Consider the following 17,486-nt stretch of genomic DNA (forward strand, 5'->3'; position numbering starts at 1 on the left):
AACTAAGGCCATACTGCTCCGAGGATATGCGGTGGTCATTCCCTGACCTTTATGCATCCTCCGTATTTAGTGGTCACGGGCTCGAACCTCGGTCTAATCAAGAAGCATGTGCTACGCACTGCTGCTCCTGCCCACGGAGGTGCCCTGTGGGTGAATACTTTACAGGTTGTCTGAGAGGAACCTGTAAAGATCCTAGAGTGTTAGGAGGACAAGGTTAAAGGTTAACAGTCCAGACTAAGGCTGGTTTAAAACTGGCAAAATCAATGGATCCGTTCGCTGGTGCCTGCATGCTTCTGGTTGCCAGATACTCCAATTCTAGGGCTTACCGAAGGTCCATAAACAAGGTGTTCATTTAAGACCCACGGTCTCCTGTTGTGGTTCCCCAACATATGATTGCCAAAATTCATTGCTGACCTACTTTCGCCTTTGGTAGGCAAGACTGGTCACACAATCTCCCACAGCAGCTACTTTCTCAACCTAATTTCCACTCTATCCATTTCGGAGGACCAGGTTATGGCATCGTTTGATGTTGTATCTCTCTTTACTTCAATTCCTGTCCAACTGGCCATTACATGTGCTAAACATCTTCTGGACAGCGACCAAACCCTGAGCAGCAGGACTTCGCTTTCTGCCAATGTCATTTGCACTGGCCCTTAAGTTGTGCCCGACTGGTAGTGTGGTCATGTACAGTGACTCTCTTTACTGGCAAATCCACGGTTCAGCTATGGGTGCCCCCATCAGCTGTTATGACTAACATCACCATGGAGGAACTAGAGACTCATATGTTTGCAGGTCTGTCGTACCCTACAGCAGCAGTTTCTCAAATAGTGTTCGATGAGATGTGAACAAGTGTTGCATGAAAAATAGTAATTGTAATTTTAAAAAAATTAATTAAATAAATAAATTTAGCATATTTGTAGCATACACCACTTTTGTATCATTATAATATTTAACATAATTTTTTTTCGGTTGTTAATTGTTAATATACTGGCATAGACTAATAATCAAATAGACCGTAGAACACTTTATTGTGGCAGGCTTTTACATAGAGAAGTATGCATAGAGGTAATGGCATCTACGAAAAAGTACTAATGTAGTGATCTAACATGCCATTCGTATGTGATTTAGTCTGGAGTACACAGGTTGAAGGAGAGGAGGAAGCGAACCGATATCATAACTAAACTCACTTCCTTGTATAAATTTTTTTTTGATAATTATTAGTATTTCGAAATGTTATTTTTAAAATATGTGACGATGGATTTGTGGTTGAAAAAAGGAACTTTAAAAATGTTCCATAATAAAAGACACAGTGCACTAACCTGTTTGGCCCATATTATGGATCCTGACACCGGTGGAAGATCTCTAACCCTACTCATCCGGCATGCCTGGCTCTGTGGGTATTGTACTTTAAATTTCTCATGAAGTGCCTCAATATCATCCTTCACTCTTTGAATAAGCTGTGTCTGATACTCCCTAATTGCACCTCTAATGTGCGGTCTCACAAAAAGAGCATTGAATCTCGAAAAAATTCTAAACATTTCATTAGCATTCTTTGCTGTTCCTAACTGATCACGAAGACGGGCAGTTATACGGGTTTCTACTCTATCAATACGTTCTTCGTATCTGAAAATATGCAATTTAGTTAATATAATTTAATACATTTTCAATTTAGTTTATATATATAAATTATTTATTTTTGTTTATGTAAATTTTGCATATTATAGTTAAAAGTCACTGTGGGGCTGTTTAGCTAATGGGAGGCAAAATTAGGAAGGTAATTAGAATAGATATAGACCTGCCCTCGAATTACACTAATAGCTCAGAATGTGGAAGAATTTTAGTTATAAGAAAGTAAACAGTATATGACTGAAGAATATAAAGCTGGTGCTCAGGTTATCTGGGAGTGCAATTTCCCGTCCGTGTTAGTAACGGCCCTGGACTTGGTAGATACAAAGGGTACTAGGAAAGTTTTGCAATACAGCTTTGTTTATTTAATTTTTTCAAAGTAATTTCCTCTACATTCAATACACCTCTCCATCCTCCGAAACCAATCTTTAAACCAGTTCTCCCAAGTTTCACTAGGGAGTAAAGCACACTCGTTGTCCCAAGCCCGTAGAAGGTCCACATCACTGGAAAACCGCCTCCCTTTTAGCTTCATTTTCACATGCGGGAACAATGCAAAGTCGCAGGGAGCAAGGTCTGGACTGTAGGGAGGGTGCTCGAGAAGTTTCAGTCCTGTCGTGGTCAAATATTCGGTGCAGGCTTTGGCGCGGTGAGCTGGAGCATTTTCGTGATGGAGGTACCAGGTGTCCATTCTTGACTTTGGCCACAGGTTCTTCATAGATTCAATGACTTTAGGCAGGCATTGTTCAGTATACCACTTAGCTGTGACTGTCTTCTGCGTGTCCAAAACGACACGTTCCACAATTCCACTCGATTTGAAAAATACAGCTATCATTTTCTTCTTTACAGATTGGGATTTTCTGACAATTACGGGTGTGTCGTCATCATCATCAAAGACCCAAACTTTGTTTTGAGCCTTGGTCGGTAGATCGTAATAGTACAGCCAAGTCTCGTCACCTGTCACGATGTTGTTCACATACCGAGATTGTCCCTTATCAAACTTTTTTAACGTCTCCCGGCACCAAGTCACACGTCGTGTCATCTGCTCTTCAGTCAGTTGATGCGGCACCCAGAGAGAACAAAGTTTCTTCACGTGCAAATGATCTTGCAGAATCGAACGAATTGCTGGTGCATTTAGGCCCAAAGTATCCTCTATCTGTTGGTAGGTCACTCGCCTGTTTTCGTCAAGCATTTTCCTCACAGCAGTAACGTTTTCCTCCGTAACTGACGTTCGTGGCCTTCCCGGCCTCTCAGAATCCTCCAGAGTGAAATTTCCCCTTTGGAATTCTCTATACCACCTGAATGTCGTTGTACGATGTGGACAATCATCATCTAGTGCAAGAGTCATTTCTTCTAAGCACTGGTCTATGGTTAAACCACGCACGAAATTATACCGCAAAACTGTCCTTATCTCATTTCGTGTCCACGATGCCATCGCAAGCACTTTACACTCTCACTACTAATGAATAACTGAGCCCATCGACTTGCTGCGGCGGCTACTATGCACGTATGAACATGTCTCAACATGCAGCAACAAGCAGCTTCCTGTGATTCATTGTTGCATCATATTGCAAAAGTTTCCTAGTACCCTTTGTATATGTTAGGAAGTGGTTGTCTGTATCTCTATCTATATATCTATTTTGATGCATATCTATATGCATCAAAATCTTATATTTATAATTAAAATTAGACTTCAAATTAAAGTTCTATTTAACATTACTGTATACTCTTATACTTATGTTGTTGTTATTATTTTAAACAAAGGTTTTACACTTAAATTAGTGGGTAATTGGCTGATATATTGAAACGGTATCTCTTCAGGATACCACACAGTTTCAGTATTTCGGCAAAATATGCTGAAATAGTCCAGATATGCAGCCTTTATCGTTTCAATAGTTTATACCTTAGTGGTGTAGCCAAAAAATTATTAAAACAAAATGATTATATTGTTCCACAGTTACCTATACATATAAATAAAATCATTTTGTTTCAATAATTTTTTTGGCTACAACACTAAGGTCAAGAAACTATTGAATCAAAGGCTTTATATATATCAACTATTTCAGTATATTTTGCTGAAATAGTGGAACAGTATGGCATCCAAAAGAGATATTGTTTCACATATATCAGCCAGTTACACACTGATTTAAGTTTAAATTTTAGTTTAAAATTATAACAACATAAGTATAAGAGTATACAAATAATGTTAAATAGAATTTTAATTTGAAGTATAATTTTAATTATAAATATAAGATTTTGGTGCACATAGATATACAGACAACCACTTCTGAATGCATATATCTACCATCTCCAGAGCCGTTACTAACATGGACGGGAAACTGCTCTCCTGGGTAACCTGAGCACCAGCTTTATATTCTTGAATCACATACTGTTTACTTTCCTATAACTAAAATTCTTCCATACTATAAGATACGAGGTCAGCAGTATCTATATCTATCCTAATTTCAATAAAAGTATTAAAGGATGCAAGTAGTTTAGTGAAAAGTAATATTACAAAAACCTTACAAATAACATTATACGAGGTTCTACACAAAAGTTCCCAAAATGTATTTATAAAATAAATTAGACTCAGCTGGGTCTTATTGGCCACTTTCACCTTTGAAGTAGACCCCTTGAAAGCGGAAATGCCAATCCTAGTGCTTCTCCCATGATTTGAATGCATCCTGAAAGTCTTTCTTTGTCATAGTGTTCAGCACTGCCTGTGATTTGGTTTGAATATCCTCTACGCTGTCAAATCTTCACCCCTTCAGCTTGATTTTCATTCTTTGTAAGAGGAAGAAGTCACAGGGACTAAGTCTGGTGAATAAGGAATGATTGTCACGTTGTGGGATGACAAAAACTGTGCCACAGTGACAGATGTGTTGGCCGGTACGTTGTCATGATAAAGGACCCAGTTCTTTGTGTGCCACTTCTCTGGACGTTTCCTCATAATGGCTTCCCTGAACTGCCTCAGGATGTCGCAGTAGAACTTTGCTTTGACAGTCTGGATAATTCCTTATGGATAATCCCGCCAATGTTCCAAAAAAAAAAAAAAAAAAAAAAAAAAACAGATGAGCAGGGACTTCAACATTGCTCCTCACTTGACGGGCTTCCTTCAGTCAGGGCAAAGATGGGCTTTTCCACTGGAATGATTGTTGCTTGGATTCTGGGTCATACCTATAAACCCAACTCTCATCACCAGTGATAACTGTAGAAAGGAAGTTTTGTTCACTCCTGGCCTGTTCTTGAAGATCTCTGCTAACTTCCATGCGATGCTGCTTTTTGGCACGAACTTGGCTGCAATCCTTCTCGTGTTCAACTCGTCTGACAAAATCCGCTGACACGTGCCATACAATACCACAAATGATGTGAATGGACTGCCTGCAGTCTTCACGGATTGCAACCCAAACTCTTGCGACATTTTCCAGGTGTTCTATGATGGACACCCAGAGCGATGGTCGTCCATCATCAAATTGTTGGTCAAATTGTTTTTAAAACGATTAAACCAGTAGTATTAGCATTAGCATTAGTAGAGGCATTTGATGCAAGAAAGCAAGCTTATGCAGCATCAGCCAAAAAAAAAAAAAAAAAAACCCCCTTCCACTTCACCCCTCTGTTCATTCAAAATACCTGTCCAGCTGAGCCTTAAACTCATTTAGGCTATCAACCTCCACGACAAGGGATGGAAGTCTGTTCCACCAACCAACCAACCACCCGCTGGCTAAAGGCAAAATGTCTGAGTATGTCTGAGTCTAGCCTAAAGCATTGTCACCAAAAGCTTGTTTCAACTTCTTATGGGTTTCTGCTGCTGTTGTATCATTAAGAAGGAAACAAAACTTGATGCAGGCATGTTGGCACATGCAGTGTTCCCTAGCGCCAGAGGTTCTTACTAGACATAGTTCCAGCTCAACATTCAAATTTCGGTAGCGCGCGCACATGCGCACACACGTGTATGTGTGTGTGTGTGTGTGTAAATGAATATTAAATGTAATCTCTTAAAGGCAATGTTTAAAAAGTTATATGATGAAGAGGTATTCTGTTGATGCAATGGTTTCAATGAATAAAAGATTAATAAATCAGATATGACAGATGCACCTAAAAGCACAAAGCAGTATTAAAGGATGCAAGTATATATAAGTTTGTATTAATACATTGAATAAAGTATGCATAAATGGATGTGAATGTTACACAAAGTGCCAGTAACTAGAAGTGTAGTAGATTTGTGAAAGGTGAAAGCATGTTAGGATATTAACATTCTTTCACCTTTCACAAATCTACTACACTTCTTTTTCTACTTTCCACACACTTCTAGTTACTGGAATTTTCACATCGATTTTTGCATACTTTATTCAATATATTAATATATATTGAATATATACAGGCTGTCTCAAAAATATTGGTACAAACATTTAGGGGAGGTAGGTAACATCTAAAGGAATGTGAATCGAATAGGAACCCATAACCAGAAACGTCACAGGAAAATAGTAGCAGAAGCACAAGAAGCAGAAATGCCAATACAGTAATTAGGAGCAAACATTTATTTGACAAAATATTAACAATGGAGTACGAGATGGATGCATTTTGTGATGTTACAACAGATGCTCGAAGGTTCCACCATGAGATGCGATGTATGCGTGACACCAATGCAGCATGGATTGGCAGACACGGTCGAACACACCTGGAGTTTCTTTGACAGTAGCAGCAGCAAAGACGAGTCTCGCCACGAGATCCATTTCTGTCTCCACAGGAAAGTCATACACAATAGATTTGAGGGCCCGCCACAGAAAGAAATCAAGGCTCGATAAATCAGGTGAGCGTGGGGGCCAGGCAACGGGTCCACCACGGCCAATCCATCGACGCCCAAAACACCTGTTCAAATGGTCACGAACACACCTTCCATAATGGACAGGTGCCCCATCATGCTGAAACCAAATGTTGCATCTCACATTTTCTGGAACATCGTCAAGTAATCCTGGTAGAACTTGTTCAAGAAAGAACCGATATTTAGCGGAGTTCATGCGGGATGGTAACAGGTATGGGCCGACTAGGCAGTCACCGACCATACCTGCCCACACATTTATTGCGAAGTGATGTTGTGCCGCATGGGGGCACCGTGTGGGCCCTCTGCTAATCCATACACTAGGTGCATGTCTGCCAGCTCACAGATCGTATATCAATGCATGCTCTTCGTGCGGCGATTACTGCTTGAATGAGTAAACCAGAAATTTTCCTCTCGCGAACTGATGAACAGCGCAGCGTAACAACTTACAGTGACGTTTATGGTTATGGGTTCCTATGCGATTCACATTCCTTTAGATGTTACCTACCTCCCCTAAACGTTTCTACCAATATTTTTGTGACATCCTGTATATATATTATCTATGTGTGAAGTTGTGTAAAAAAATGTAAATAGAAAAAGAGAAAGATTTGCAGAACAGATTAATGCCATCAAATTTATGACTGTATATTACATCTGTCTGTATATGACAATATTTTAGTTAATTATAATACCAACTAGATAAATTGGACAAAAGTATTAAGGGTGAAAGCTATATTCATTAGCTCAAAGTACCAAATTTAATTAACCCAAGTTGGACTTCTTTGTTGTACCCTATAATTGTTCTTGTCTTTGTCAAAAAAAAGTCCAACTTGGGTTAATTAAATTTGGCACTTTGAGCAATTGAGTATAGCTTTCACCCCTAATACATTTGTACAATTTATCTAGTTGGTATTACAATTAACTAAAAAAAAAAAAAATATATATATATATATATATATATATTAAGGGACTAGAAGGATAAGGATAGCAGAAAAACAAGTAATGTAGATTTGAAAAAGGCGAAAGAACGTTAATGTCCTAAAATTTATGATGAATTAAGAAAATTTTGGGCTGAATTACAAAGCCAATTGGAAGTGAAGGAACTGTAAAATAAAATTATTAATACCAATTGATTAAACAAAATGAAGTAAAAAAAATAAAGGTGGTAAAGCTGTCATCAAAAGTGTTTTGATGTATTTGTCATACCTTACTTATCCATTTTTGATTTTTTGTTAATTTTTTTTTTTCCATCAACTGTAACTATGACCTCAAAGTACATGTAATATATATATATATATATATATATATAAAATTGTATTAATATTAAATTAAGTAAGTATAAATGGATGTGAAAGTTACCAAGGTGCTAGTAAATATAAGGGTGAGGAAAGTAGAAAAGAAGAGTAGTAATAGATGCATGTGATGCAAGAAAGCAGCATCAGCCAAAAAAAAAAAAAAAAATTCACACAGCCATTCCCTCTAAATGTTTGTCCAGTTCCACCTTAAATTTATTTAAACTATAAACTTCCACAATAACAGATGGAAGTTTGTTCCAGCAATTAACCACCCACTGGCTAAAGGCAAATTTACACACATCTATTCAACATCTGTCTTTCCTCAGTTTGAATTTATGCCCCTTTAAGTTCATATTCTGAGCAAGTGGAAGAATCCCATCAGAATTCAGTGCTCAACCCATTCAAGCCCTTATACATCTCAATCAGATCACCTTGCAGATGCCTAGTCTCCAGCCACTGCAATTTGCAGAACTTAAGCCTCGCTTGGTAAGAGTATCCCTTCATTCCCATCACCAATCTTGTTGCCCTTCTCTGTATATGCTCAAGCAAATCTACATCCTTCCCAAAATGAGTCCTCCAGACCTGTATGCAATACTCAAGGCATTGCCCGACCATTGCTTTATACAAAGGGATAATCACCTCCTTTTCCCTGCTAGTAAAATTTCTGTATATCACTGACAAAACCCCATGACCTGCTCTTGCAGCCCGTCTGCATTGCTCAGGAATTCTTCATATCCAATTGCCCAATTACTCCCAGGTCCAGTACCACACAGTTGGTACATTCCTCTGGGGTTACTTCTACCCATATACAGTACTTTGCATTTTTCAATGATAAACTTCACTTGCCACTTCTCAGCCCATCTGCCCAAATTTTCTAGATCCTGTTGCAGTAGCACACTGCCATTACTGTCATTAACAACCCTGCCAACCTTTGTACCATCTGCTATCTTCGACACTAAGCCTGATATACCTTTCGTCAATATCATTGATAAATATACAAAACAACAGTGGACCCAACACGGAACCCTGTGGAATTCCACTAATAACATTAGTCCACGAACAGCAGCACCCATTGATTACCACCCTCTGTCTTCTCACCCTCAACCACTCTTTTATCCATTGTAGGAACTTACCCTTAATACCATTCTGTTCCAATTTGTACAGTAGTCTTCCATGCACAGCAGTGTCAAATGCTTTTCTGAAATCCAAGTATATGACATCAAAATTATTTTTTGCATCCAGTTCCTTTGTAACTACATCATAATATCCAATCAAATTTGTCAGACAAGACTTTGCCTCGACAAACCCATGCTGTTTTGGGTTTGTTGAGGCAAAACCCCATGACCTGTCGGGCAGGTCATGGGGTTTTGTCAATGATATATAGGAATTTTGCTAGCAGGGAAAAGGAGGTGATTATCCCTCTTTATAAGGCAATGGTCAGGCCATGCCTCGAGTACTGCGTACAGGTCTGGAGGCCTCACATTTTAGGAAGGATGTAAATTTACTTGAGTGTATACAGAGAAGGGCAACAAGATTGGTCAGGGAAATGAAGGGATCCTCTTACCAAGAGAGGCTTAACTTCAGTGGCTGGAGACTAGGCACCTGCGCGGTGATCTGATTGAGGTGTATAAGGCCTTGAATGGGTTGAGCACGCTGAATTCTGATGGAATCCTTCCACTTGTTCAGATTACGAACCTAAGGGGGCATAAATTCAAATTAAGAAAAGACAGAGGTAGAATAGATGTGTGGAAATTTGCCTTTAGCCAGCGGGTGGTTAATTGCTGGAACAAACTTCCATCTGTCGTTGTGAAAGTTGATAGGTTGAATAAATTTAAGGAGGAACTGGACAGGCATTTGGAGGGAATGGTGTGATTTTTTTTTTTGCTGATGCTGCATAAGCTCATACACTTGCATTCTTGCATCACATGCCACTACTACTACTACTACAACTGTCGGGTATTCTGGTAGTTAAACAAACAAACAATGTATGCAAGGTCATTAGTAATTGCAAAAGCCTTAGCATCTCAAGCAGCTGGTCTGTGTGACAATAAAATGGAAACAACCTACAGTTGAGCATTAAAATCACAAGGAGAATTAACTCTGTTAGTAAAGTTGGAATAGAGAAAGTTAAGTTTCAAAGAAAGGAAGTCAAAGAATCCCAAGTGATTAGTGGAGTTGGCAGAAAAAAAGAGGCAACAGATGAATTTTGCAGCATGCAGTAGAGAGATTTTAAGCCAGAGATGATAAAAAAAAAAAAATCCAAATTACTATATGTCTGATAGACAATATTGGAATGGATATAGGCACAATTACCATCTTCGAATTGAAAGGAATCTTACAGCAAATTATTAGGACACTTGAGATGAGCAGTGGTTTAATCAGCCAATAATTGGGATTCTGTCAGAAAAAGTAAGTGAGCTTGGCAGAATGTAAGTGGATATCATACAGACTGGCACAGACAACATATATTTGAAAAATAAATGAGGAAATGTTTGGGAAATTTAGATCTCATGAAGAAATTTTTTCTATTAGTGTGACTAATAGAAAAAAACTTATTTGAACAGTTTTAGCAAATTTATTAGAAACTTTTAGATAAAAAAAGGTCTAGATAAAGGATAAGATATACAGAGAATAAAGTGTGTGAAATAAAGGATTTCATTCCTACAAGAATAATTAATTTCATCATCTAAGCAAACACTGACATCAGAACATTTAAAACAATTTAAACCCATAAAAAGAAGAGAAATCTTGTAGTAAGAAAAAGTGGGAAGACATGTTGCATTAAGAAATTTTTGGATATGGCATAAAAACAATATACCCAGCTCACATAATATTCTCATAATATCCAGCTCACATTACGTGAGCTGGACAATGACCCCCCCCCCCCACACACACACATATATATATACCCCTACTTGGGCTCACTCCAATTTATCTGGCAGGCTAAAGACAGCGAGATTACAGACTAGCTGATTCAAATGTGTCGTAGAGTTACGAATAGGTTCAGTCCAGTGGACTACCTAGCAGCCAGCCTGCAAACACCATTTCAGAACTGAACTCTTGAAATGTAAAGAAGATTGGATCTTGACATGTCCATCATAACCTCAAAGACATCAATCATACTGCATTATGGAAGAGATGGAGGATTGCCTAAACTCTGCTCTGAAGACTACAACTGGGTTTCATCACTTCAAGCCTCCAATAAACCAAGTGGTGCTTTTGCATTGATTGATGAGAGTCATCTACCACCTAGTATTGCCTGGTAACAACATTCCTCTGTGTGGCCTTCACATTTCGCCTCCTGCTTAAGTTGGCTCACACCCGAGTGGTTGCTTCCCATACATTAGGTTTCTAATAGTCCTGCCATCGTGAAGGAGCTAACAGAAGATTTGGTTGTCACAGAACAAGCAGATTTTCACCGAAATTCAGCCCACTTCACTCAAGGTCACCTGAATATCAGTTCTATTAACATTTCAGATTTCTAGATAGAAAAGCCTTAGCTTGTTATACCTGAGGGAATGTGAATGTCTGTGACAGCCTCAAAGCCCATGTCACAGTATGTTTATAAGATTTCACAACTCAGGGGCATCAGTAGATGTACTCTGTGAGATGAACAGATAGACAAGAACATGGGTTGCCTGAAAGGAGTTGTACTCAAAGGGTACAGAACCAAATCAAAGTGTATAATCTGCTTATCACTTCCTGTTCTTGAGACACAAATGAGTTCCCCAAAGTTCCTCAGGTATCACTATGATATTCTTTAAAATAACAGCATCCCAGTGGACCAACAACAGAAAAGAATAAAGAAAGACTAACATAGTAACTATCAAATCTTTTTCAATTTCTGTAACATGAATAAAAATAAACATTTATACCTTTTCAAAGCAGCTTCCCAGGCTTCAGTGCCTTCTTTTGAAATGTCCAATCCATCTACTTCTTTTACATTTTCATAAGCCAAATTCACTTCCTAGATGAAATCAATATTTCTCAGATTGACAAAGTACAAGTAATTACATCGCATTTATATCAAATGTATAAAAAAAGTGTCAAATAGTTCACAAGTATTTTATTGTGCTTCCACAACATGACCATAAATCATTCTAATTACTTTACATGTGTAAACCATTCATTTACACATGTAAATAAATTTTAAAAACTACTTTTAAATAACTAAAAAAAAAAAAAATCATGTGCACTAATTCAGTGGATGTAATTATTCTGAAATTTTTGAAAAATTTAATTTGTGCAGTCGAAAATATTAAAATTGTTGATTTAAAAAATTAAAGTTAACTATTTTCATTTTTAAGAAAGAATTATTGCTTCACGAGAATTTATTAACATCAATTTCCGTATTCATTACATTTAATAAATGTGAAAAAAAGAATATTACCATTAGTTGAATGCATTAGATGAACTAATGCCATTAGTTGGAAACTAATGAAAATTTATATCAAAATGATCAAACTTACACAACTCAGGGCTTTAGTAGCCAGTCTTCATGAGGATTAATTCCTTAGAAAGAAGCTATATCTTTCCTTGTGTATTATGGCCTTTAAGTTATCCAATGATATGCAGTAGCACAGAATTCAATTGATGAATTTTATGCCAAGGGTACCAGAAAACCTGGTACCCTTGGCATAAAAATCAATGAACTTCAGTGCATAACCATCAATTATATGATTAACTTGCAATTACATTTACATTGATTCTGTGCCAAAATGACATTTTTTGCACATAGAATCAATTTAAGAAACCTTTTGACATCTTTCTACATGCGCTTTGGTACTTATGCCACTTTAAAACAGATACCAAATGTCACTAGAACTTGATCAGAGGGCAAATAGCAATGGCACATAGTAAGTAATACATGCATTGCATGATCTTTAACAGGTGGGCTTAATCTTTCTGTCAGAAAAAGCAAGAGCCAAATACCTACAAGAAAATTTCAGAAATTCCAAGCTGAAATATAAAAATATCAAATAAATACATACATTTCAAATATAAATGTTGAAACTAAGCTAAATACTGATGTTTAGCTTAGTGCTTCAATTATTCATAGTTCAATTTCAAATGATTATTTTCAGAGATTTAGAAGCTTATAGAAAAGATAATAACTGATCAACAAGATCTGTCAATATCTTTTTAAAATTTTAAAAAGATATTGATGAAAAAATTCATACACACACTTCTACTTTTATTGAGAATAATTTAATTTATTCGGCTTTTATAGTACACATCAACTAAAAATTGCATTTGATGGTTACAGACAGAATACACGTACTTCCAAACTTTTAAGAATATGATATGATTCTGGAAAATTTTCAATTATAGAATAGTTCACATGTTAATCGAAAAAATTTTGCAGTTTACAGTAATCATATCTGTACAGAATTCAGGGATGAGAGAGAATCCCTAAAAGTGTAAGCAATTACAGCACCTCTATACATAATAGGACTGTAATTCATATTTTAAGTGCAGCGTTACAATTAATATAGTTGTTCCAGATTTTATGTCACAACAGCGACTAAAAGCCATTGTGCACCAAACAATGGTAGGAAATAACAAGTGCCACTGAAAGTCAGATATGTGCAATATATATGGAATTTAGCATCAAATTCATTTGTATCATTGAATCTTTTTCAGGAGAGAGAAAACTGTATTGATATCAGATCTGTCATCTAAAATTTGTTTTAAAGTAGGAGTTTTTTGGACTGAATACCTTGATAAAGAATGTGGTTTGTCATACTCTATGATAGAGAGGACAGTCAATTATGATATGACGGATTGTGAGTTTGGATAGAAAGGTGGATCTGAGGCAGAAAGATAAAATTAAATAAGGTGTGTATGGCTTATCCTTAGTCCTGCAAGCATGACCTTCTTGATGGTTTGAATGGAAAGTGGATGGCCGAGACTGGAGATTCGGTTTGATCCAAAGCAGTCCATTGCCTTCTTCATTTTGCCAGATGGTTTGCTAGTGATTTATACTTCAACTTATGACAAGATTTTTGTAGTCAGTGAAAGAAATTTTAAAAGAAGCATCAGTTCCACAGTGAAATTAGCAGCATTGTCAGCACTCTCATTGCCAGCAATGGCAACATGTCTAAGGACCTAACAAAAGTTTACTACTTTCATCTCCTTAGCAAGGTCAGCAGGTTCAGAATATGATCAATTAGGTAGCTGTGATGTTTCCTTCGTTGCCAGAAAGTGAGAATGGCAAAGAGAGAGAATGACACTGAGTAAACTAGTGCAATTTTATATGTACTGACATCTAAATATAAATGCATGTCACGTTTGACAAAATCAAGTTAGATTTTGCACTTGTCTCCCAAGATATACTTTATGGAAACCAGATGTATTTTTTTAATTAGCTTTAGTCAGAATGTCATGTTGTTGTCACTCATAAATAATCAAAGTTAAATGTTGTCAAAATACACTGATGAGGAAATATGTTTCTGCTTAAAGCACTTTTTAATTGAATGCAAGCTTTAGAAAGCTCTGAGTTTACTGAGGCTAATATTGTAAAATTACTGTGAGAATGTTAAACCAGTCTAACTCTGCTCTTTACAAATGTGTAACATGCAAGTAAATTTTTGCATGAGATTAAATACACTAACGCAATACATTAAACACTTGCCATTCTGCATTACATCACCGCATTGGAAGCCATCCATAATACATTATAGCATGTGAAGATAACCAACTTGAAATGATACACCTTGAAACACTGAAGAAACAAGTCTACCACATTTCATTAATCCTTAAACTGAAGTTATCTTTGCTTGGCCAGACTATAGTTAAGTGTATAAGGTTAAATTGAAAAATATATGCTAGTTAGAGAAATTTAGGTTGACTCTGTAAGAATACACTTCGACTGCACAGAGAAAAGCAGAGTACACATACAGACCACCAGAACAGTATTTTTGGAAATTTTATTTAAAATTAATAACTCATAACTTCTGCAAGTTTAATTAAAAATAGGCCAAAATGTTGCCAAAAATATGATAAAGTATCTACATATTAAAAATAAACAAGTCATCCAAATCAGCAGTAATAAGAAGCTAGTGAGTGTTCTTAACAAATTCTGAAAATTATAGAATATTCAGACCATTACAGGAACTCCCCAACTTACGTAATACTTGACTTATGGAAATTCGACTTTACATAAATTTTTGCCGGCTGATTTAAACTTAAAAAAAAAAAATCGTGTGTAAACATTTTTCATCCAGTAGGAATAAATGGAAAATAAATAGAACAGCTGAAAATATCGTAAAGTGAATCCAATAACACTTTTTTTTTCTTTTTTTTTTTAATTCATTTCATGTCCTTGGAAGTTGAAAATTTTGCTATATTACTAAGCTATTTATCTCTCTAAAAGGCCGTATTTATAATGGAAATTGCACTACCCTTTCATCGTTATCATATGTTCCCGTTGTAAGAGTGAATTTTGAAAGCCTTTTGATATTTTTCTAAAGCACATTTCAGAGGTCACAACCAAAAAACAATAAAAACAATTTGCACTTCTGGTTTATTGGGATTTCTGTTAGTGCATCTAATTATAAACAGGTAGTAAACCCGATCTTATTGCATTTGCGATAATACCGATAACTGCAATTGTGTGGGTTTTTACACTATTATGGTGAAATGTATTCCCCTTCACTGAAATCTTCAATCATATAAAAAACAAATTTTCAGAAACTTCTCTTCATTCCTATTTACATATTACAATGATGAAGGGAAAGGGACCAATGGAAAGTGCTAGTGCTGGCAGTGACAGGAAACTAAACAAAATTAATTTAGAAATGAAGATGAAAATGATTAAGAAGTACGAAGCAGGACAAAGTTTGTCATCTATTGAAAGAGAATTAGGTCTCACTGCTTCAACAATGAATACTATTTAAAGGGCAGTGTGGGTATAAAAGAACATGTCAAAGGATCAATGCACTTAAGATCAACAGTGATCACAAAACAGCTTCAGGTGCTATATCGAAGATGGAACAGCTGTTAATATGGAAAAATCAGGTTTGGAAGCAGGTGCCCCTGAGTCTAATGACCATTCAAGCAAAAGCAAGAAGTATTCATAAAGATAAAGAAGAATAAGTATGGAGAACCACAACCCAAGTTCATGGCAAGCAACAGGTGGTTTAATAGGTTCAAGCATCAGATTGGTTTCCACAACGTTAAAGTATGTGGTGAAGTCATCAGTGCCAATTCTGCAGCTGCAGAGAAATTTTGTGATGTGTTGGAAAAAATTTATGAAAGCAGTTATTCAATGGAGCAAATTTTTAACATTGATGAGATTGCTCTGTATTGGAAAAAAATGCCAGATCGAACTGTTATTTGTTATTTGGTTTTTAGGAGCATTAGCAACTAAGGCCATATTGCTCAAGGATATGCGGTGGTCATTCCCTGACCTTTCCGCATCCTCCGTATTTGGTGGCGATGGGCTCGAACCCCGGTCTAATCAAGAAGCGTGTGCTACGCACTGCTGCTCCTTCCCACCTGGCTACGGCGGCGCCTGCCAGATTGAACATACAATGCCAAAGAGGAAGAGACAATGCTAGGTTTCAAGACTTCAAAAGATAGGGACACATGCTTGCTTGGGGCTAATTCAGCAGGAGATTACAGATTAAAAAACCACTGCTTGTGTATCATTCTGGAAATCCTTGTGCATTTAAGGGAATCAATAAAGCTACCAGTGCATTTCTGATCGGACCAGAGAGCATGGATAACAATATCTCTTTGAGGATTGGTTTAAATGCTGCTTCATTCCCAAGGTTGAAAAATATTGTAAAGACAACGACGTTCCTTTCAAGATTTTGCTTCTATTAGATAATGCTCCTGGACATCCTATGCATCTAGATGATTTCAATTCGAAGAGGGTTTCAGAGGGTTTGAAAAAGATGAATCATATGAAGAGATTACAGATAAGATTGTAAAGGTTGCAGAGCTACTTCAAATGGAGGTTGATGCCAAAGACATGGAGGAGTTAATAGAGAAGAAGAGAAGGAATTATCTAACAAAAGAACTTATGACTTGCGGGCAGCGATAATGAAAGAAGAAAATGCTGACGAACCTCAAGATGAATCAAATGCAGAGCCGAGATGCTTCATCAGAGAGATGGCAATGGCATTTTGTGAAATTGCATCAGCAATGGCAAGGTTTGAGAAGATGGATCCTGACAGCAAACGATTCTTAAAAGTTAAAGGAAGTGAATGATATGCTTGCTACAAAAAAAATCTACGATGAAAAGAAAAAAGCCACCATCCACTCATCCATTAACATGTTCTTTCGTAAGGTTGAGTGGCCAGTCCCTTCTAAATCACCACAGCGGTGTACTTATCAGCTGAAGACATCGATTCTGGCAATGATACTCGAGAGTAAAACTTACTGACGTCATGCCTTTATTCTGTTTTTTTTTGTAATTTTATAATTTTTTGAACAGTAAATGGATGTTGGCTGGTGGCAGCACTTGTTCGGACTGTTTTTAAACTGGCTGCCAGAGAAGGTCATGGAGTTTTGTCAATGATATATAGGAATTTTGCTAGCAGAGACAAGGAGGTGTTTATACCTTTGTATAAGGCAATGAGGCCTTATACAAGGCCTCGAGTACTGCATACAGGTCTGGAGGCCTCATTTTAGAAACGATGTAAAGTTGCTAGAATGAGTACAGAGAAGGACAACAAGATTGATGACAGCGATGGCGAGATCAAAACCACTTCCAAGAGCTACAACGGAACAGGCCTTAAAAA

At 37.0% G+C, this 17,486-nt stretch overlaps 1 protein-coding gene across 2 annotated transcripts in view; it reads right to left on the reverse strand.

The window, feature by feature from the left end:
* Dhc64C (dynein heavy chain, cytoplasmic) overlaps window positions 1-17,486 on the reverse strand; it is a 1,460,071-nt gene that overhangs the window by 1,308,407 nt on the left and 134,178 nt on the right. For both annotated transcript variants that reach the window (XM_090376486.1, XM_090376487.1), the window contains exons 10-11: window positions 11,613-11,704; window positions 1,320-1,623 (exon numbers count right to left, since the gene is read on the reverse strand). In XM_090376486.1, the coding sequence (XP_090232612.1) occupies window positions 1,320-1,623; window positions 11,613-11,704 (396 nt within the window). The remainder of the gene's footprint in view (window positions 1-1,319; window positions 1,624-11,612; window positions 11,705-17,486) is intronic.

The sequence above is a fragment of the Mastigoproctus giganteus genome, chromosome 6 (assembly GCF_048544385.1).
Source record: "Mastigoproctus giganteus isolate SK-2022 chromosome 6, ASM4854438v1, whole genome shotgun sequence".
Taxonomy (NCBI): Eukaryota; Metazoa; Arthropoda; class Arachnida; order Uropygi; family Thelyphonidae; genus Mastigoproctus; species Mastigoproctus giganteus.